This window comes from Mus caroli, unplaced genomic scaffold, assembly GCF_978045245.1.
Source record: "Mus caroli unplaced genomic scaffold, Mus_caroli_1 scaffold_8, whole genome shotgun sequence".
Lineage (NCBI taxonomy): Eukaryota > Metazoa > Chordata > Mammalia > Rodentia > Muridae > Mus > Mus caroli.
The window spans coordinates 53,637,649-53,660,353 of record NW_028227263.1 but is presented as its reverse complement, the minus strand read 5'-3'; the positions used below and the strand labels follow the sequence as shown (position 1 = coordinate 53,660,353).

General features: G+C 39.5%; 1 protein-coding gene across 4 annotated transcripts in view; it reads left to right on the top strand.

Annotated features, from left to right (window-relative positions):
- Rab30 (RAB30, member RAS oncogene family) overlaps window positions 1–19,705 on the top strand; it is a 96,871-nt gene extending 77,166 nt beyond the window's left edge. For all 4 annotated transcript variants that reach the window (XM_029479376.2, XM_021167802.3, XM_021167803.3 and 1 more), the window contains 3 exons: window positions 2,511–2,594; window positions 8,226–8,409; window positions 10,880–19,705. In XM_029479376.2, the coding sequence (XP_029335236.2) occupies window positions 2,511–2,594; window positions 8,226–8,409; window positions 10,880–11,130 (519 nt within the window). In that variant the 3' untranslated portion in view covers window positions 11,131–19,705. The remainder of the gene's footprint in view (window positions 1–2,510; window positions 2,595–8,225; window positions 8,410–10,879) is intronic.
- Window positions 19,706–22,705: the final 3,000 nt, after the last annotated feature.

Below are 22,705 nucleotides of genomic sequence, written 5' to 3'. Positions count from 1 at the left end.
CTGCCAGGAGGACTTGCCCACGTATTTTGCAAGGAGAAAGGCTTTGGTTTTTAGTGCATTATACTCATTTGCTTGATTGTGTCTTTTCACTGACAGGTCACTTAGAGATTATCTGTCCAGTCCTCTTATACAGATCCAGAGGGACCCAGTGACATGCTTTTGATCTTGAGGCATGTAGCTGGCAAAACGGGGACTCTCATCTCCTGCTTCTTGCCCTGATAACCTCTCCACAGTGTTGTACCCTCTGGTGCCACTCTCCTTCACTTCCTGAGAGAAATCCTGCCATGAAGGATGGAAGTTGTTTTTGTTTTTGTTTTTTTTCTTTCTTTTTTCTTTTCCTTCTGATCAGTACTTTTCCCACAAGCATGGTTATGGTTCCTTTTTATTTTTCTTTTCTGTCTACTTTTTATCTCTCTATCCCTTTAATTCTCCCTAAAGTTCACATTTCATAGACAGGATCACCTATGTTTTTGTTCTATAGCAAGCAGTTAAAATGAACTGACTTCAGCTGACACAGAGGTTTGGAGAACAAAGTGGGGGAGAGGGACATTGGGAAGGATTTAAAAAAAATCTATTTTGGCATTTGTTAGTCTGCAAACAGCTGGAGTTATAAACCTGAAGCTTGGCAGACTTCTGCTTGAACCAAGCCAAAAAAGAAAATTGATTCAGTATTTGTAAACAGAGTTATGAATGTTTATATTTGCATCATTTGCAGACTTGAAATGAAGCTTTTGCTTTTGGTTTGAAGCTCAGTGCTCTGAGTTCAAACATTAATTAAGGAACTCTCTTGTTAGGGAATGGATTTAATTAAAGCTGTCCCAGTCTTAGCTTCAAGAGCTAATAAAGTCCATTTTGCTTTATTCCTGGAATTCTGCAACCTGAAGAGGGAAGAGACTAGGTAAAGACTTTTTCCTTGGTAGAAGTCCATGCAACCCCCACCCTCTCCCTAAGCTTACAGGAAACATGAGAAAGTAAACTGCATTATATGTGAAATTTTGCTAATGGCCCTATTCTTTTGAAACTGTTATGTTTCCAGCTTAAGGTAAAGCAATTTTCTCCTAGTTCATGCTTCTAACAACTTCAACCTCAATGATTTTGGGGCCTAGAGATGGGGAGTGGTCTGTCCAGGCTCACCTGCTGCCTCCTGTTCTGAGCTGCTGCTTCTACTCTGCTGTCTGTCTGATGACCTCACTTGCCATGCATCTGGATTGTGTATGACTGTGTGTATGTGCGAGTGTGTGTGTATGTATCTGTCTGTCTGGACTGTGTGTAATTGTGTGTGTGTGTGAATGTCTGTCTGAATTGTATAATTTTTCATGTTCCCACCTGGACTGTGTATAAATGTGTGTATGTCCATTTGGACTGTGTGTAATTGTGTGTGTGTGTCTGGACTGTGTATGATTGTTTGTGTGTCTGTGTCTGGACTGTGTGCATTTGTGTGTCTGTCAGGAGTGTGTGTATGTATGTGTGTGAGCCTGGACCATGTAATTATGTGTATGTGTGTCTATTTGGACTGTGTGTAATTATGTGTGTCCATCCGGACTGCGTATAATTGTGTGTATGTGTGTGTCTGGACTGTGTGCATTTGTATGTTTGTCAGTAGTGTGCGTGTGTGTGTTTCTGGACTGTGTGCAATTGTGTGTCTGTCTGTACTATGTGAAAGTGTGTATGTGTTTGTGCGTCTGGACTGTAATAGTGTGTATGTATCTGTCTGTGTCTGTATGTATGTGTATGTGACTGTGTGTAATTGTGTGTGTGTGTGTCTGTCTGGACTGTGTGTAAATGTGTATGTGTTTGTGTATCTGGACTGTAATTGTGTGTGTGTGTGTGTGTGTGTGTGTGTGTGTATGTATGTGTGTGTGTCTAGACTGTGTTTAGTTGTCTGTGTCTGTCCAGACTGTGTGTAATTGTGCATGTATATGTGTGTGTCTGGACCGTGTGTACTTGTGTGTGTATCTGGATTGTGTCTATGTGTATCTGGACTGTGTGCTATTGTATATGTGTCCATCTAGACTGCGTGTAATGTGTCTGTCTGTCTTTGTGTGTATGGTACAGTACCTCAGGCTGGTGACCATCCTGAGGGCCCAGGAAAACCCAGCTGTGTATCTTTCTTCTCTTTCCATAGCAGAGGTCCTCCACATCTCATTTTCTTGTCTGTTTTTTAACCAGTCTTACCTTTTCTTTTCCCATCCTGACAATCCTGATGTCATTCTAGTGACTCATTCCTCTTCACTCTTTTGTCTGGGTTTTCTGTTTTAAAGCCACCATTGGCCCTTCCAGACTCTTTCTTTTACAGTCAGCTTCATGTTTGGTCATTCCTTCTGTGTTTGCTTCTGTCAGCATTTCTCTCCAGCTCCCTCCCTGCTCTCTGTTCCCCTTCAAACATGACAAGAAACAGTGTGAGTCCTTGTTCTAACAATTACCTCAGTCAAAGGATGGGCGGGAAGTGAGGAGAGTTCACCTACTTGGAAGATGTGCTTAAATGTTACTTGCCATTATTTCTTCCTTAGGGTCTTTTCCCCCCAGGTCAAGGAGCCACAATTGGAGTTGATTTTATGATTAAGACAGTGGAGATTAATGGTGAAAAAGTGAAGGTAAGAAGCTAAATAATAAATAATAGTAGAGCTTTGATGAATTCTCTAAATTTTAAGTTTAGGGGAAGAAGTACAGGTATGTTTTTTTATAACATTTATTAAATTGTTTCATTCAAACCCACATTGAAAATGATGTACTGGGGTGGGGCTCAGCTCGCAGAATACTTGCCTAGCATGCAGGAAGCTCTGGGTTAAACCATTAGCACCAATGGAACTAGGTGCAGTAGTGCTTACCTCTGATCTGGACGAGGGTCAGGTGGGTTAACAGGAAGCTCAAGGTCACCCTTAACATAGCACATTGGAGGCCAGCCCAGCTTACCTGAGAAGCCATCTCAGAAGAAAGAAATTATACACAATTAATTCAGGGATGGTATGCTTATATATGAAGATGGTGAGGAAAATACATTTTTCTGCCATACTAGAAGTGATGTGAAAACAAAGTAGGAATTTCTTTTTGAATTTCAAAGTTGGACCAATAACATTTCTATTCTAAATAAAAGGCCCATTTAAGAAAACCTTCTGATCCCCACATTTTGCTGTAGGTAATTTAGTCACATGAATTGCTTATTAAAATTATCCTTTCTCCCACTGTATCTTTATGTTAGAACTCTAAATGTCTAAGAAAAGACCTTTGATCCCTACTTTGCCTTCCACTTGGTGCCTTGGTACATAGAAGTAGTGTAGTATGTATAGGAACAGGAGTAGTGTGTTCATTAAATAAGTATGGTAAGTCAGTGCCTCTGATAGATCCTTTTACCTATGTTACCGTTGCCACTCTAATTCTTAGTATGATCTCTGAGAAGTAGATGGTATTGTCCTTATTGTATAAGCTTCAGAGGTTACTTAATTAACTTATTTAACCATGGCTGTTGTCTGGAAGGGAGAGGAACAGGATATGAAACTCACTTGCTGACCTCTGGTCTTCTAGCTCCGTGAGGTCACCTGTGGGATAAGAGGATAAGGAAGGCACAATAGGCTCAATACCTTGTATCAAGAAAATGAGGAAGATGATGACTGGAAGAGGTATGAAGTGAAGAGCTAGAGAGAGGGCTTAGAGACTGAGTGCATACTGCTCTTATATATGACTTGAGTTTTGTTTCCAGCACCCATTTAGGGATGCTTATACTGTCTGACAATTTATTCTGGCCTATACTCACAGATACTTATACTTACCTTCACATCCATCTACACACACACACAATTTAAAAATTACAAAGTGAAATTAAACTTCATGAAAGGAGGTAAGAATACTGGTGTTTAGTACTGCCGTTCACTTACTGAAACTTCTTGTTCAGATCTTCAGAGTCAAGTCCCATGGAAAGAGTTCTAGTCAGGAGCATCAAAGGATATTGGTACTAGAATGGTAGTTAAGTCTCGACCTAAGCATCCCACATTTGGTTTGTGTTCTCTGCATCCTTCTCCCATTTGGTTGTTCCTTCACATCTTATGCGTGCCTTGGGAAGGGTAGAGATGCTTCCTGGCATTCTTTCAGCAGTTCATAGATAGCATCGCACACAAGGGCTGACATGTGGCTCCTCTCATGTCCAGATGAGAGACAGGAACCTTCTTTTTCTCTTTTGCCTTGACTCTTTAAAATAGTTCCTTACTAGAGACACATCTATACTAAGTATAGTGGTGAAGAGAAAGCTGGGATACTGGAAGCTAAAAGCAGGCTCTAAAATCTACATAAACGCCAAACAGAAGGTCAGAAACCTATACAAAATGAAGAAGAAGAGCTAGGGTCCAGGGACAGGAGACAGGGGACTAGAGAAGGAGACAGGAGCAGGCTGAAGAGATTCTGACAGGAAGAACCTTTTGTAGTTTTCTTTTATTCTAGAGAAGGTAGTTGCCAACCTAAGGAATCAGGAAAGGATAATCACTTTTTCATGAGTTTCCTTCCCAGATATAAATTTCTATTTGCATATGTACTTGTGCATTCATTTGTTTGACTTGAAATGTTGGTGCCTGGGCTGGAGAGATGGCTCAGTGGTTAAGACTGTTCTTCCAGAGGTCCTGAGTTAAGATCCCAGCAACCTCATGGTGGCTCACAACCGTCTGTATCCGATGCCCTCTTCTGGTGTATCTGAAGACAGCTACAGTATACTCATTAACATAAAGAAGTAATTCTTTAAAAAAAAAAAAAAGCAAAAAAGGAAATGTTGGCGTCTACCATGGACTTGGCTTGCGCCATGAACAAGGGAAAATAAGGAATGGTCTTATGGTTACACCACAGGCTCTTTTCCATTCATGACTGTCAAGCTTAGGCATTCTGTTTATTTTATTTTCAAAACCAATGGCTTCACTTTTTACATCTTTATTTGTATTAACTTGTGTCTCTGTGTCTATGTATGTGTTTGAGCATGGGCTTGGCATGCATGTGAAGGCTGAAGAACAAGTTAGAAGTGTTCTCTCTTTCCACCATGTGGAGTCTGCGGATCAAACTTGGCCCTTCCCCACTGAGGCATTTTGTTAGCCCTGATCTCATTTTTTAAGTGCTTATTACATGACTAAAATTCCATCTTCTTTGGCATTGGATTCCACCATAAGACCACAAGCTCTCCAAGAGCAGGGGTTTCTGCTTACTCATTTTTATATTCACAGCTCAGTCGCTGCCATTAACACCTCTTTAGACTTCTAACATCTCATAAGAAATGAGTAGGCTAGTCCAGGTCAAGTTGCCTGTGGTTTATTTCTAACCCAACATGTTGGATGACTTATAAAAACAGAAAAGAAAACTTTGCATAAGGAAATAAGATGTAGCATGATGGTCTTCAGCCTTACCCACTGGCTTTCAATCTATCACAAATTAATGAGTAACAAATACAAATGTAAGGTCAGCTTATTTTTTTTTAAAGCTAGAGGGATTTTTTTTTGTTGTTGTTGTTGTTCCTACTTGTTTACTTACTTTATGTGTGAGTGCTCTATCTGCATGTACACCTGCCTGTCAGAAAAGGGCATCAGATCCTATCACAGATGGTTGTGAGCCACAATGTATTTGCTAGGAATTGAATTCAGGCCCTCTGGAAGAGTAGCCAGTGCTCTTAACTGCTGAGCGATCTCTCCAACCCCAGCCTATTTTTTAACACCTTAGACTGATTATAATAGAGGAGGTTTTTGTTGTTGTCTTTGTTTGTTTTTTTGAGACAGAATTTCTTTGTGTAGCCCTTTGTTGTCCTGGAACTAGCTTTGTTGACCAGGCTGGCCTTGAACTCACAGAGATCTGCCTGCCTCTGCCTGCCCAGTGATGAGGCCATCTCAAATGTTTATTCTTTTGATGATTTGTTTGCCCATCTTGTGTTACAGTTGATGCTTAGTGCAGAGCTCCATGGTAGGTGAAGCATCACTAATCTTTGGAACTCACTAATACCCAGCTCTGATAACATTTTGTTTGAGACCTTTCAAACTCCACTCATCTAAGAATAGATAATCAATTCCTCCTTTGTGATCCCACAATCCTACGTTCATCTTGTTAACCATCATTCAACTGTGCTCACTACATACTATGTTAGGAAGGAAGCAGAGGCATGGAGTCAGAGAGACAACCTTGGTCCTTAAAGAACTCTGTCCGCTAAAGAGGACAGCCTGGCAAACTACTGACCAGGCATTGCTGTGACAGGGAAGCAAGAGCAGTGCAGTAAGAGGGCAGGTGAGCAGTGTAGTAGCCCTGTGCTATAGGTGAGAGTGGCAAGGGGATGCACGGCTGCAGTGTTGCGAGGACACATTGACAGAGGAGAGACTACAGTTTTTAGACACTCCGTTCTTCTGCTTCCTCTTTGAGAGGACATTGCTAATTAGTTGGAGATTTGGGTTCTTTGTAGACCATGACCTCTTAGATCAGGGGTTGTGTTTTATTCATCTTCTATCTGGTACCCTACAAAGGATGAAAAGAGACAAATGGATTAGAGAGAAAGGTGGTGAAACTAATTTGAGCAATAGATACTCATTTCTCAGGCTAGACACAGGCAGTCCTCTATGAGAAGGTGGCAAATATCTTGGCAAGGCCATACAGTATCTATTTTAGAAAATATTTTGATGTTTAAAGCAGTTCCTAAGATGTTACAGTCATGATCACAGTGTTTTCTAATGACTGACAGTATCTAAATCTGGTCAAAGGAGTTGCAGAGGCTGAATGGGGCTTTAAAACAATAGCCTACTATTCTAAGGCACATCTTGGCAGAAGAGGACCATGGCCCTACTTTGAGGCAGAGAAGAGAAATAGCTTTTGTTCCAGCACAAACTGTCATGTGTATGTTTGGATTTAGCACACACAGACTTTATTTTATATTATCAAAGAGTTGCTGCAACTTCAAATCAAAGGAGAATATGTGTGCCAGCTTGCAATGTGGGCTACTGGTCACTACTCAGTGTCTTCAGCTAAGTTGTTATGGGGCTAGAGTGACACCAAGTGACTGCTAGGTGTAGATGTCCATTTAATGAGCATGCAATGGCAAAACCAACAGGGCATGCCAGACTGAGTTCTGACATGGAAACAGAAGACGTGGAGTCTGATGTCCAGCTTTGTAGGTACACGCGTAGAAGAAACAATTATTATTAAACTTGCCTACTTCACTCACTGGGAAGGGGTAAAGAACAATTAAGACCATCAGTGTAAGACGAACATCTGCTTTTTGTTCCAGGCGCACAGTTTGTGGTGAGTAAAACAGGTGGCTCTTCCTGTTACGAAACTTTAAATCAAATAGGCCAGACAGGCATTAACCAAATTATTTCAAGCTTGTGATTAAGATATGCCAGTTGGAGAAATGATACAACATACTGCCAGGGAGACTGGGGGCAGATGTGGGGGGTGGGGAGAGGTTCTAGAAGGCCTTACCTGAGAAATTAGTATGGAGGTGAATTTGCCTGGGACCTATGGAGTTTATAGTTAGGAGGAAAGCTCTTGGTGATATTCTCATGTCACCAAACTCTGCTCTATAGTTAGAGTTGTCTCTAGAGAAGAGGCCTCTGTGACCTAAAGTCATAGAGCTTAGTTGTCTGGAGGAAGGGCATGACTGTAATAGTACCATTTCTATTTCCATTAACAGTGATACTGTCTTCATATGGTCATTAGAATCTTAAACTGGGAAAGCTGGAAGTTGAGGAGGTTGTATTTTTGTTCTCTCGCTTGCTGACTGAAGTGCCAATGCCCACAAAACAACAGCTTGCTCTCTATTGCAATGTTGGTGTACCCAGCTTATAGGCAAGAACACGGAGTCCATAGTGAGTGTCGAATTGTCTGAGACATTGATCAAGTGAATAGATCTCACCGTGCTTTAGTTTACTGATGAGGGAAGTGTAGTATAATCATACATACCTTATTGGGTTATTGTGAAGACTGAATTATTACATATAAAATGAAAAGAATAGAGCTTGGAATATAATAATGAACAACAGACCTTGGTTTGGTGTTTTGAGAATAAAGAAGTCTTAAGCAAACAAACAAACAAACAAACAAAATGGAAGAGAAAAAGCTCTTTCCCCAAACTTAGAAACACTTGACAACAAACAGTACTTTTCAGGGCAGAAACCAACCATGAAATTGTTTGTGTGATATTCTCATTTCTGAGCTCTAGCAAGGCCGTGCTCTTTGGTTTTGTGCTTTTCCAAGCTGAACCCTGTGTTATGCCTCTGCAGTTACAGATCTGGGACACCGCAGGTCAAGAGAGATTTCGCTCCATCACTCAAAGTTACTACCGAAGCGCCAATGCCTTGATCCTTACCTATGACATCACCTGTGAGGAATCCTTCCGCTGCCTTCCTGAGTGGTTGCGGGAGATAGAACAGTATGCTAGCAATAAAGTCATCACTGTGTTAGTAGGTAAGTAAGGGCTAATGAGGAAGGAAATTGATTTTAGTGCATCAGAAAATTTATGATAATTTAATACTAATGTGTTGGTACCTTCCAAGAATATAGTATCGTACCTGAGTTGTAGTCAACATTCAGGTATAGAACTGAGAACCTGAAATTAGTTCTTTACGATAGTGATAATTTAGGAAAATAAACAAACATATTGCTGACTTTCCTATTAGTGTAGGTGAAATAGAAGATGGTGTAAAAGTAAAAGAAATCTTTCAAATTGATGAGGAATTCATATGAAGCAGGGTTTTTGTTTGTTTGTTGTTTTTAGCTTACTTTGGTGAATGTTTTTCTTCTTACTTTATGCTGACTTCAGACATCCCTCCTGTGTTTTAGAAATCCATGAAGGGAAATGCTGCAGTTTGTTTCATCCTGTAGGAGGAGGGAGTCTATTTAATGTGGGAGAAACCCAGAAAATAACCCTTGATTTTCTATGGTGACAAATGCAATCATTAAGATGGAATCACAGGGCCTGGGGGATGACTGAGTTGGTGAAGTGCTTGCTGCACAAGCCTAGGTACCCAAGGTAGATCCTTCGTACCCAGGAAAAAGACCTTGGTGTGCTGGCCTTTGCTTGTAATTTCACAGAAGGCTGAATAGGCACACCCCTGAGCATTGGTGGGCAGCCTAATCATGGAGTCCCAGGCCTTATTGAAAGACTGTTACAAAACCCAAAAACACAACTAAGGTGGAATGCATCTGAGGAACAAGTTTGACCTTTGGTCTTCAGGTACATGTTTGTGTGCACACGCACACATACATGCGATTGCTATAAAATGAATCATATAATTATAAGCTCTTCTGGTTGTGATGAAAAAGAGGCATCAACTACCTACTTGTTAAAATATTTTCTCTCTGGGAAGGAATTCTGCTGTCATGACTTGAATTTTAGAAATATAGAAGACTACAGAAAGCATCCTTAAGTTACAAATTATGGCTAACAGCAAGCTGAGCAAATGTTTTATTTTTTTTCTTTTACTGAAAATTTATTTTTTTCCCACATAATATATTTTGATTATAGTTTTTCCTCCCTCTACTCTTCCCAGTTCATACCATTTCTGTCTCTCATTAGTAAAATAAACAGGCTTCTACAAAATAATGAGATAAAACAAAAACTCACACATTGGTGTTTGACAAGACAAGCAGAAGGAAAAGCTCCCAAGAGGAGGCACAAGAATAAGAAATCCAGTCTTTTGCACACTCAGAAATCCTATAACGGGGCTAAAGAGATGGTTCAGTGATTAAGAGCACTGGCTGCTCTCTCAGAGGTCCTGAGTTCAATTCCCAGCAACCATGTGGTAGCTCACAAACATCTGTAATGGAATCTGATGCCCTTTTCTGGCCTGCAGGTATACATGTAGATAGAAGACTCATATACATAAAATAAATAAATCTTAAAAAAAAAGAAATCCTGTAAAATCACTAAATTAGAAGCTATAATATATATGCAGAAGACCTAGTGCTGAGCTGTATAGGGCCTGTGTATACTACTTCAGTCTGTGAGTTCATATTTGCCTTGATCATATTAATTTAGAGTGCTATGTTTTCTTGGTGTCCTCTGGCTCTTACCCTCCTTTCTACAGGGTTTCCTGAGCCTTGAGGGGCTCAGGAAATTAATTGTACAAATACTTAGATTTATATTTTAAAACTTTAAAATTTTTATCTTAATATCATTAATCTCATACTTGCATTTCATCTTCCTCATGTCTAAAAGCTCAGTTCCAAGTGGCACCAACATAATTAATGACTTGCTCCATCCCTTAATATACACAGAGCAGACTCAGAATCCCAGTACCAGCTCGGCCATTGACAATATGGTTACTGAATGTGTTCAAGACTTTGTCCTTCAACTTTCTTTTGTCCTTAGCATGCACACCTAAGGATGCAGGGTTAAATCATAATGTTTCAAATTCAATTGAAATCTTTGTACTTATGCAACTATATAACTAACAAGTTTACAGGTTACTTTTAAATTTTAACTTTGTATTAAGTACATAATTATCTTGTTCAATTATGTTAAAGTGAGATTCTAAAGTCATATCTGTAAAGTAGAATATGATCAGAGAGGTCTGGTTTCCTCCCCTGCGCTCTCTACGTTTCTCTTCCTGGGTGCCCGTTGTCTTTTAAACTACAATCTTGCTTTATTATTTTTCTTAAAAAGTAAGAAAAAAAAGGAATTTCTCTCTATTTATTTTATTTAGACGGTTGAGGATTATACTTTTTTTCTGTTTCCTGTGCTTATATTCTCAATGCATGCATGGCACTGGTGTTTTAAAATCAACAACCCCGCGATCACGGTCGCATTTATTGGGCTTTATTTGCTCGCTCATCTGTTTAACCTCCTGATGGACTTCAGGTCTGGAATTGAGTCGCGATGCTTCCTGGCTGAAACACAGTCAGGTGACGATTCTTTGTTTTACCCTCGCTACAGGTAACAAGATTGACCTGGCTGAAAGGAGAGAGGTCTCCCAACAGAGAGCAGAAGAGTTCTCAGAGGCTCAGGACATGTATTACCTGGAGACTTCAGCCAAGGAATCCGACAATGTGGAGAAACTCTTCCTTGACTTAGCATGCCGACTCATCAGCGAAGCAAGACAGAACACACTGGTGAACAATGTATCGTCCCCCTTACCCGGAGAGGGGAAAAGCATCAGCTATTTGACTTGTTGTAATTTCAACTAAAGGCTGAGGCAAAGAGAATCAAAGGGAATCAGTAGTTGCCTTGGTGGGCCTTACGTTGCTAGGGAATCTGGCAATGACTATGGCTCCCGCTCTTGGACCTTCTGACTCCTGTAGGCTCCAGAGCTTACCAAGCATGCAGGCCAAGGGCCTTGACTGCAGGCCAGCATTAGCAGAACACATAATGGTTTCACCCTTTTGCAGTCTGGCGTTGGAGCAAGGAGAAAATTGCACTAAGCGCTCCATGATCTGCAGAGCATGTTGCTTTTGTTTTTAAAAAAGCAAGTAAAAATGCATTCCTGAACACAGAGCAGGGGATCGTGTACTGTAGGAATCCTTCTGTGTGTCAGCGGGTGCATGAGGGGCTGTTCTTTAGGCTTCAGTGGTAATCTGGTGCCCATGGATTTCTTGACTACCAGGTAAACCAAAACTGGAAAGGCCAAGTACTGTCTCTGTATACGTATTGAGGACCCCATGGAGATTTTGAAAAGTGTTATTTCTTTTGTCCACAAGCACTTTCAAAACCTTTGGGATATAAAAATGGGAACTCTTCTCACGACCAACAGTAAAAATTATTGTTTAACAATATATACAAGCTCCATGACTCTTTTTGGTGCTAATGATTATGCTATTTCACAGACCAAACGTTTTAGTACATTGATACCCTTAGATGTATTACCTAAAAATAAAAAGAGAATGGGGGAAATCCATGAGTCAGCAGTCTTTTTCAGTCTCATTACCACCATTTCTAGGATGGGTTTGGATATGAGAAGCCCTTCTTCTTTCATATTCTCCTTGAAATTTATTAACATTCTTCTATTCTTTCACACTTATCCTGCCCTTAAGGTAAATCAAAGTATTAAAAAATGGGGAAAATTATAAATTATGACACTCTAATAAAGAAGACTAGTTGTAGGACATGTTGGGTAGCATGAGAAAACAGAGCAGATATGACCAAAATACTGTGGACTATGGACTGACTGCAGGGCAGACTTCCGACAGAGTGTAGCTCTCTCTAACAGGTCACGCCTTTTCCTTTCGGGAACTAGCCTTGGAGAGACCAAGGTTTAGGATTTTGTAGACATTTTTAGTATAATAAGTGAGAATAGCAAGAGATGAAAAGTCTCACAAACCATTTTTGTATCTTCAATAAACTTAGGAAAGTGTGCTCAGGAAGCAGGCTGAGCTGTCCTTTATTAATATTAATATTGATCTCAGATTCATCACCATACATTTCTTTCCCCTTTATCTTTTCTTTTCCCTAGTCTCCCCCTGTAGTGTTCCTTTCCCCATTCCTTCTTTTTCTCTTTCCTTCCCATACTGGTATGCATGTGTTGCTCGACTTCTCCAATTCCGATGGAGGTATATATGCCTTTACTTAGCCAATTTTACAACAGGACTCAAATTGGGAGATGTGCTGCTGAATGAGTTCCTGTTTCTTCAGTGCCATGGTTTGATACCTTCCAATTTGTTCACTGTCATAACTGCAAATACGACAGTAATTAAGTCTGTGTGCTCTTGGTGTTGCAAGATGTTGCTGAAGCTTGCTGTATAGCATAACTAAGTATGAATCACTGACTGAAGATATGACATGTAATTCCGCTGTCGGTATTGATGGTGACAATCTTGGACCTGACATGTCACTCTTGGAAAGCTACTGAATTATAAAGCAATGAGTCAACAGGGCAGGATATTGATAACACATTTCTAGCATTTCTAACAGATTCCAGAATGTCCAATCTTTTTCACCTGTGACTGCATGTATTATTACCAGTCATTGGTATTGATTGGCTCACTGTGCTCTTCTTGATTTCATAGGAAAGAAAAAAGCTTCCTACAAGTTTGAACTGTCTTTCCTTTATATAGGAAGGGGAAATAAATCACTTTCATGGAAATCAAAATCATCTATAATTACCTTTGCTTAATAGCCAGCAACCAAAGGCATCAGAAGATAAACTAATCAAAGTTACAGAAAAATGTATCTTTCTACTGTGAATGTCCCTAAATTTAGATTTATTACTTTTCTTTATGGCAAAATTCTGATCTCCCCAGCATAAGATGACTCAGCCTTGTCTCACAGCACTGTGTTAAAAATAACGTTGCTTTGTGAACTTTAAGGGCTTTGTTAGATTGGACTAATTTAGCTCCAGAATAACAGCTTTTGGGGTCACATTTATGTTATTTTATTCTCATTCCTTTGGGCTTATAGCACCCCCATCTGTCCCTTCGAGTTCAGAAGCAGCTCAGAGAGCTCTGCCGCAGGTCCATCTCCCCCTGGGTCTCTGAGTCTTTGAGTAAATCATAGTCACCAATCTTTGGCCTATTAGTGTGGACACTTGAGAAGCTGGGCCCTTCGTTCCACAGTTCTGTGAATTTAAGATCAGGCCATTGGGATATTTGTTCAGCGATATATCTCAAGTTTGAGAACAATCCATGACAATACTGTAGGTGCAATAAATACCAGTTGAATAAATGATTCAGTGCCAAGAGTTTTGTTTGATTGTTACTTTAAAGTGAAAGTCCTTAAAGTGGTTCTTGAGAAAGAATCATTTCAATCTAGGGCAGGACATAAATATTATTTTGCCTAATAATTCTTATTGCCAGGGCAATATTTGCTCAGATAAGCCTCCTTTACATAAAATTATTCAGTGGTGAAAAAAAAAACCCAAGTTTTGGTTTATTGTAATGTCAGCTCATCCTGACAAGGCCATCGCTCCTTCCATTTGTAGTATGACATTTTTTTTTACTTTTTAATAAAATTATTAAATATGTGGCCGCCGTTTCAATTTCCAATGAAAATACATGTTCAGGTTATAGAGTCATGCTTGGAAAGGATCTGTGGGATCATAGTTTTCTGATAGACTGTGTCCTCAAAGAACTTAGTGGTTTCTCCTTTCCTACACAGAGCTGTGTTCCTTTGTATCTTTCATTAGATCTGTTGGATTATATTAATATTTAATTACATAGTGCCAATCATGGTTTGTGTGGACTTCAAAAGTTACATCATTGGCTTTTGCTGGCTTTCATCCCCTCTCCCCACCCATAGTTTAGTCATTTTTTTATGTCAGCATCTTTCCCTAACTAAAAATGAAACTGAAGTGTATTAGCATTATAGTATGTCAGGTTTTGATTTTGAAATTATTAAGAAACCACTGACCAAAACAAGATGTCTGGACTAGTATGATTGAAAGCAGTGAGGCTTGATGGAGGGAGGAAGGAAGCAGAATCTTTCTCTTCTCTTCATCAAAGTGTACCTAGAAGGACCCTAGTGACTCCCGGTGTTAGAGCAGGGACTTGCCAGTCTACTCTTTGAGCTAGCCCACAGCATCAGCTTCACTTAGACTAATTCTGAACAAACAGCTGCAAATCATTTCGAACTTGATTTTTACCCCCAGGTGTCATACCCGTGGCCTTAAAAACAGGGAAAGTTCTGAGTCTTAGTCCTGCAGAATGTTCTGCATCTCATGGCCGGAAGTACTTGTTAGGGATCACGTTCTTACTAGTTTCTGAAAGAAGTTGTAGCTTTGTTTTGTTTTTTAAAGAATTTTTAACAGCGACGGTTTCATTTCTTCCTTCAACCATGGTCTTGACAGGTGTGTTTCACATCTCATTCTCTGACAAGATGTATTCCACATAAGCAATTATTGTTAAACACTAAATGAAGAAGATAGATGTTGGGATTTTTGTTCCTGTGGCACGAGATTATGTTTGAAAAGAAAGCTGCCTTTCCCTTATACTGTACATACAGGCAATTAATGGTAGTTAATGATAGTATCCCTTCAGGTCAGTCATTACTATTGAGTAATATAGATGGTTCCTCACCTCCTTCCTAAATCACAGGATGTTCATGCTATAATTACTCTGGGGAGACACTGTCTTTTACTTTTTATCTTTATCTTTTTTTTTTTTTTAAGACAAGATCTCAGTCTGTAGCTCCAGAAATCAGGCTGGCATAGAAATCACAATGTAGTTCAGGCTGGCTTTGAACTCATGGTAATTCTCTTTCCTTAGTCTTACTATAACTAACAAGCCACCATGGTTTAACTCTTTGAAACTAAAAACAAATGGAGGGATAACTAGTGGGGTAAATGAATTTAACACAAGATAGTTGGCGATTATTTGGAGGATTTTTGTAGGACATGGCATAGAGAGGAATATAAAAGATACTTCACAGTTCAAAGAGATAGAATGAAGACTATCACAGCCAAGCCATAGAAACACAGATTAGGCTGTGTTAGGAAGAATATCATGAAAAAATTGGAACCCTCTGTAGCAGCCGCCTTTGTGTCAAGCAAATGATAGATACAAACTGAGCAAAGAAAATGTGCGCAGGACCTATAGTGTTGAGAGGATTGGCCCAGATGCTCTATAAACTCAGAATCCTAAATAGCAGTACCTTTTCTTATGCTCAATTAATGTTGACCAACAGTTAATGATATTTTTTAAAAGGCATTATATTCTGTCACAGCCCTTTAGGGAAAAGGTTGGGTCACATGTCCTTAGACCAAGACACTGATCTGCCATTAAGTCCTAAGCTAAGAACTCTTGTTAAACCCTGTTGAAATCAAACTGGCTTCCAGGTTAAAAATGGAAGAAGTATCATTTAGGCAGAGGTTATATGAAATCATAGAAATTATTCATCTCATTTGGCCTAATAAACAGTGTGTTCTCTTCAGGATGTTAGAAGTAATTTAGCATAGGAGAACCTTCCATTAGAGAATCCCCAATAGTGTTCATGAGAGGACAGGAGGATCACAGGTAAGAAGGCATCCTTAAGATCTGCTTTTGGAAGTCTCAAATGACATTTGGTGATCTTGCTGATTGTGGAGAAAGAGAATTTAAAAGAGTGAAGGCCAATTTGCTTCATATATAAAGTAAAATAAATGTACAAAGTACAAAACAGGTCTTTCACGTGAAAATAAAATAACTAAAAACAATGTTTGCTAATGAAAATGTATGAGCCAAATGATCACATTGTAAAGCTCCTTGCCCCCTTTCCAGTCTGATAGACTTCCTTGGTTTTTAGAAGAGGAAAACATTGCTCTTGAATCAGTATGGAATGAAACATACTTGAATATGGTGAGACTGTCTCTGACTGGGTAAGAAATCAGAATATAAAGGCTAGTTCTGCTTTGACCCCATCAGGTGTGTGAGTTACATTTTTCCCCCAGCTGAGTTAGAGGAGAATGACAGATGCTGAGCCATGTTCTGATGAAATTCTTGGTCAGTGATGACTGGTAGCTCAGGCAATGATATATAGAAAGGTACGAAAGGCAGGCACTAGGCTGGCTGTGTGCAGCCCTACAATAGAAAAGTTAGATGGGGGTTTAAGCAAAGTTTGAACAGTTTTTTCCCATCTGTGGGACGGACCTGTTAGGAATATGCTGAAAATTAGATGAGATAAACTGAAAATATGTTGCCCAGCAAAGAGGAAAAACTCAAATATTAGGTTTTTGTGTTTGTTTGTTTGTTTTCTCTCCTCTTAGTTAAGAATAGACTTTGGCAGTTGGAGCAGTGACACGTGACTTTAGTCCCAGGTACTTGGGAAGCTGAGGTGGGAGCTAAGGCAACACAGGGAGACTCCATCTCAAGACTGTAAGGAATGATTTGGGTCAGTCTGTTACAAAGCAAAGAAGTCCATTTCGATGAGGGCTCCTTAAAAGGAAGTGTCTGATTCGATTTGCTTTTACAGCTTTTACATGTCAGTCACCTGTTTCTTTCCATACACCTTGAGAGACATTTTGTCTCAATAGACAATTCCAGGGTTGTAAACTCCTCATTATCAGGAAACTTTCTCTTAGAACTGAAATACCTCACAGTGCAATACAAACCTCTTGTTGATTTCATTCTCCATGGGAAGAAAATGGCTTGGTTGTTATCTGTAAGGGGTCACATTTGCTGTCTGTTATTGCCCATTGTTAACTATTTGAAAACAAAGTCGTAACAGTGTGTGAAGGTGGTGACGATCCTTACCCTCTTGGTGAACATCAGGACAGTCGTTGACTAGCTCTTAATTTCTTACTGGGATCAGATTTAGATAATCCTATTGTTGATTAGTTCTTTAATTATCCATGCATTTCTCCCTTTACTAATAATGTATAATGGATATCCAAGCAAGACTAATTCTGGTTCTGTGGCTTTTCTCCATCTATAGGTAGAAATGATATGATAAATCCCAGTTATGTTATCTGCTTTTAGATTTAATTCCATATCAACATTATTGTATGAATGTATTACTAATACTCTAAATGTTTTTATCTCCCTTTCTATGTGTGTGCTACATTTTGAAATAAAAATTCGGGTACTAACTTCCTAATAGAGCAAAAATTCAAGTGCAGGGTTAAGAAAAGAATTTGGTTAGAATAATTCACTAGTTGATGAATGGCACATAGCTTTTGTTTAATATTACACAGTTATGCCTGGATTAAATAATAATAATAAACTTGATAAAGCCCTCTGAAAAACAGCTGCTAAGCGTACTGCTTCTGGAATGTAATCATTAGGAGTAAATATTTTCATGTTCTATACAATTACAGAATGTTAGTGGGAGTTTATTGTAGACTATTTGACAATGAATGTCAGTTGATTTATTAAATGAATTTTTTAAAGTACTTTTATCCTTTTTAGGGTTGATTGGGGCTTTCAGGTCCCTGATGTAAAACATTTCAAACGATTGGAATGCTGGCTTCTCACTTCGCTCATTGGAGTGTCCATTTAGCCCTGCCTGATGTTAGCACTCCTTTGATGGCGTGGAAATGAGATGCACAAATCTTTCTCAAGTAGTGCATGAGCAAAGTTGCTGTTTTCAGAAAAGAAAAAAAATTCTGCTAAAAATTGCAACTAATAAAGAACAAAGACAAGACTTTGAAGCAAGTGTGCCCTGTATGTTATTGCACACAATGTAATGCATGACTTTCAGCATAAGGATAACATACAATACAAAATATTTCATTCTGGAAATCTCCACAGCTACTTAAAATATTTGTAGAAGCTGCTTTGTGGAGACTTAGAAAATCCCTTATTTTATTCATTTTCTTATCTCTCCATTAAAACACTAATATTTTATACAGTTTCAGCAAACAGGTTGACCAGTAGATTTTATGAACTCAGTTCCTAATATATGGCTATTGGCTTTATGCATAGGATCTCAGTAAACTCCACACATATATATCACTATATAAATCCTAATCATCTGCTTTAATAGATGCATAGTTCTTGGTTTAAAATGTGATATGCAGATATTAACTATACAATATATATTTTGTGTCCATGTATTGAATTTACTTAACAAAAAGGCCATTATAAATATAAGCCATTTGTAACCTGAGTATAATTAGTTCAAAACATTGTGTAGAAAGATGATTTGTAAAAAATTTAGTCCAATTTCAAAAGGGGGACAAAGAGGAACCAGGAACTCAAAAAAAAGCATTTTTAAGTAAAATTGTATCTTTAAAAATTTCAGATAATTCACACACAGTAACTTGCCCCTTTGAAGTATAAAATTCAGTGTTTTTAGTATACTCAATATATTGTACATTGTCACTGTCTAACTTCAGAATATGTCATTCCCCAAAGGCTCTGTATCCATTAGCAGCCAAACCTTCTCCTTCTGCAGTATCTGGGAACAATCTATCTGCTTCCTGTCTATGGATTTGCCTTTCATATAAATATAATTAGACAATGTGGCCTCTTGTGCCTGGCTTCTATTAAGGTTTTCAAGACTCATCTGTATTGTAGCATGAGTCAGTATGTTCTTTTTATGGCTAAGTAATATTCTGTGTGTGTGTGTGTGTGTGTGTGTGTGTGTGTGTGTGAGAGAGAGAGAGAGAGAGAGAGAGAGAGAGAGAGAGAGAGAGAGAGAGAGAGATTTTATTTGTAAATTAATCAAATATTGGACATTTAGATTGTTTCTACTTTCTGGCTAGTGTAAGTAATGCTGCTAGAACATTTATGTAATTTTTGTATGCGGTCATGGTTACTTTCACATTTCAAAAACAGATTAACAAATTAAGTAATTTGTATTTATTTAAATAGAATCTTTTTAAAGTCCTGCTTGGAGAATGAAACTTATGATCTTGATTAAAGTGGTCAATTGGACTCTAGAATAATGCCTGTCAGGTATGTCTGTAAGAATATTTTTGTGAGGATGTCATTTTGATATGGTTATCAATTTCACGAGGACTCCCTTCAGTCCTTGTAGAAATTACATTGAGAATTTCAAAGTTCTCCACATTCCTTGAAAGACAGCTATCAATCATACTGGAGAGGGCATTCCTTAAACTCGCTAGGACCCTTCAGTCAACGAAGGAGCATTTTAAAGGTATGGTTTCTTACGCTCTAACTATCTCAACATTTGCATCTTGGAAAAAAGATCATCAAATTGCCAAGCCTCCTGAGTGTTGTAGTTTAAGTTTTTATTATTAAGAAGTAATTCATAACAAGAGCAAAAGTGTCAAGAATGTATTTTGTGTGCAAAGAATGAATGTATTTAACAAAATCTTTTTATTTGTAACAATTTTTTAAAAAGTGGAATGGAAATTGATTTCCCATGTACTTGTACATAAATAAACATTTCCTGTTGCCCCCAGTTGGAGGATTATATACCATGTCGATACGTCAAAACTGAATCAGCTCAAGTACACTTGTGTCCTTCAGTATTACCTGGAATGTGCCCTGCATGTAGGGCTCTAGATCTTCTGAGTTTGAGTGTTAATTCTGTAGCTGGCAGACCTTTGACAAGTCATTGAACATTTTGTATATTTTTTCTCCTCTATGATAGGGCCTATACTAGATCACCTTTAAATTTTTCTTAGGTTAGAACACTAAGATTACCCTGTCATATTCAGATGTGAAAATCATCTATGTTAATTATTGAGAAAGTTACTGTGATGCATTAGATGGGGCAATGCAATGGTAAGCAGGAGTATAAACTATATTCCTGTCTCAGGTATGACATTAGAGTTGTACTTTTCAACCTTTAATTTTTTTCAACTTCAAAATATGGGTATCTCTGAGTTTAGCTTAAGTGTAGCTAAATACATTGCATAGTTCTGAAGTGATATCACTTAAGATGTTATTCTACACAATTCAAAATGGAAGTACTTATTAATTACTAGTAAGTCATCCACCCATCCGTTTACACACTCACCATTATTGAGGCCTGACACTATTACTGATGCTCTGGTGCTTACAGACAGGAGCCTAGCATGGCTGCCCTCAAGCAGTTGAAAGAGTCAGCTGCAGATACTTATATTCAACTAATGGACAGAATCTGGGGACCACTGTGGGTGAATTAGGAAAAAGCTGGACGAAGATGAGGAGGAGGGCGACCCCATAGGAAAACCAGCACTCAACTAACTTGGACCCCTGAGATCTCTTAGACACTGAGCCACCAACCAGGCAGCATTCACCAGCTGATATGAGTCCCTGGAAACATACAGAGCAGAGGCTTGCCTAGTCTGGCCTCAGTGAGAGAAGATGCACCTAACTCTTGAGATCCCAGGGAGTGGGGAGGTCTGGTGGGGTGGGGATGGGGTGGGGACATCCTCTTGGAGATGGGGGGGGGGGCGCAGGTGGGAGGGAGGGAGGTATGGCATGAGGAACAGTTAGAGGGCAGAGTGGGAGGGGGTTAATGACTGGACTGTAAAAAAAGATTAAAGAATAATGATAATAAAGAAAATAAGGCAAACAGGAATGTGCCTTTTAGAGTCACCCTGCCTCTCACTATTTCTACAGCAAGAGCCAAAGATATGTACCTTTTCTCAAAGTTCATTCTACCTCCACTACTTATCTCTCACCTTCTGTCTTCTAATATTCATATGACAGGAGCATGACTTAGATTGAATGTAACAGGTGGATTGTTTTAGGAGCACCCAACACTCAGCGGCTCCACTCTAAAGAAAAACCAAAGCAACAAGTATATAGCTACATTTTAGGAAGAGTAATCAGCTGAATAGAAGTTGGAACCTTGTAAGATCCAGAGGATCATTCTCTCCCTTCCTCCCTCTTCCTCCTCTCCCTCCCCCTCCCTCTCTCTGACACAGGGCCTCTCTGTGCACCCCTGGCTGTCCTGGAACTCTCTCAGTAGACCAGGCTATCAACAGTATAGTATAGTATACTATACTGTATAGAAACAGTATAGTAAGTATACAGTATAGTAAGAGAAACAACAGTATAGTAAGAGAAAATATGCAGTATCTACTGACCCTCTAGCGGGTTAAGGGAGGATTAAAAAGCCACCAGCAAGCTTCTTGTAACACTGGAAAGTTTTGCAACCCTTGTAGGCCTGTGTAACTAGATATGCCTGAAATCTACTTAGTAGCACTACATTGGAAATGGATTTCATATCATTTCCCAGCAAACCTACCATAAGCTGTACTGAGGGATCATCTTAAAAAGGATTATCAGAAATCCCTGTATATACAATTTCTGAGATGTTACAAATATTCTATGGCCTTGAAAACAAAACTTGGCCCAACAGAGTGACTTTGACAAAAACCGCTGAACATTCTATATTGAAAGGGATGGGTGATATAAAATTCAGGGAAATGGGAGGATCAAGACTAGAGAGATCCTGCTCAGTGTCTCCTCAGAGGCAGGCAGATCTCTGAGTTCAAAGCTAGCCTGGTCTGAGAGAGTTCCAGGACAGCCAGGGGTGTACAGAGAGGCCCTGTGTCAGAGAGAGGGAGGGGGAGGGGGACAGAGAGGGGAAGGGGGAAAGGGAGATAATGATCCTCTCTGGCATATCTTGCTGAATAATAACAATCTCCCCTGTGTGCTCTTGGCATTGTGATACCATCAATAACGAAGCCTTTATAAAAGCCCCAGTCAGTATTGGTGCTATCCCCTTGAACCTCCAGAACTGTGAGGTAAATAAATGTCTCTATAAAGAAAAGGGCAGCAAGATCACCACACTTGCCCTCTGAAAGGAGAAACACAGGGAACTATAGGTTCACACCATCAGTCACCTGTGCCAGTCTAATCACTCCTCAGTGTGGTACTTGGGCATCTGTCAGAAGGTGAGGGAAGTTAGCTTCTATGGATTCCCAAAACTCACAAGGCCATTCTGAGGTATTTGGAAACAATGTCCCTGCACTGGGCTGCTGCCCTGTCCTGGGCTACTTGGTCTAACTAGGTCCAAAGAGAAACTTTCCTTGGGAATGGCTGTAACATACTCAGCTTCAGCTCAAAGGTTTGTAAGGAGAAAAGCCCTAGTCAGTGGTTTTTGTCCTGGCTCATGCCAGGGCAGGGGCAAGGGGACAGCTCCTGACATCTCTACAGTAGCGGCAAAGAACACCACCGTTCCTGTTGCTTTATACTGCCTCCTCTACCAGCCCTGTATCGCTTATGACCATGGACTGACCACAAGTACTTTAGGCCCCTCACTCCTCCTGGTACAGGTAGTGCCAAAGACCCTTAGAAAGAGAGCCAACATCAACAATGCCAAAGGAAGTCACTACCACCTGATGTACTTCGAGTTTAGATTACCTTATTTCACTCTGCTTAATTTTGGGTGTGTTTGTGGACCACAGAGCCCAAACAGTGTATACATTGTGTTCACATTCACTAATCACACCTA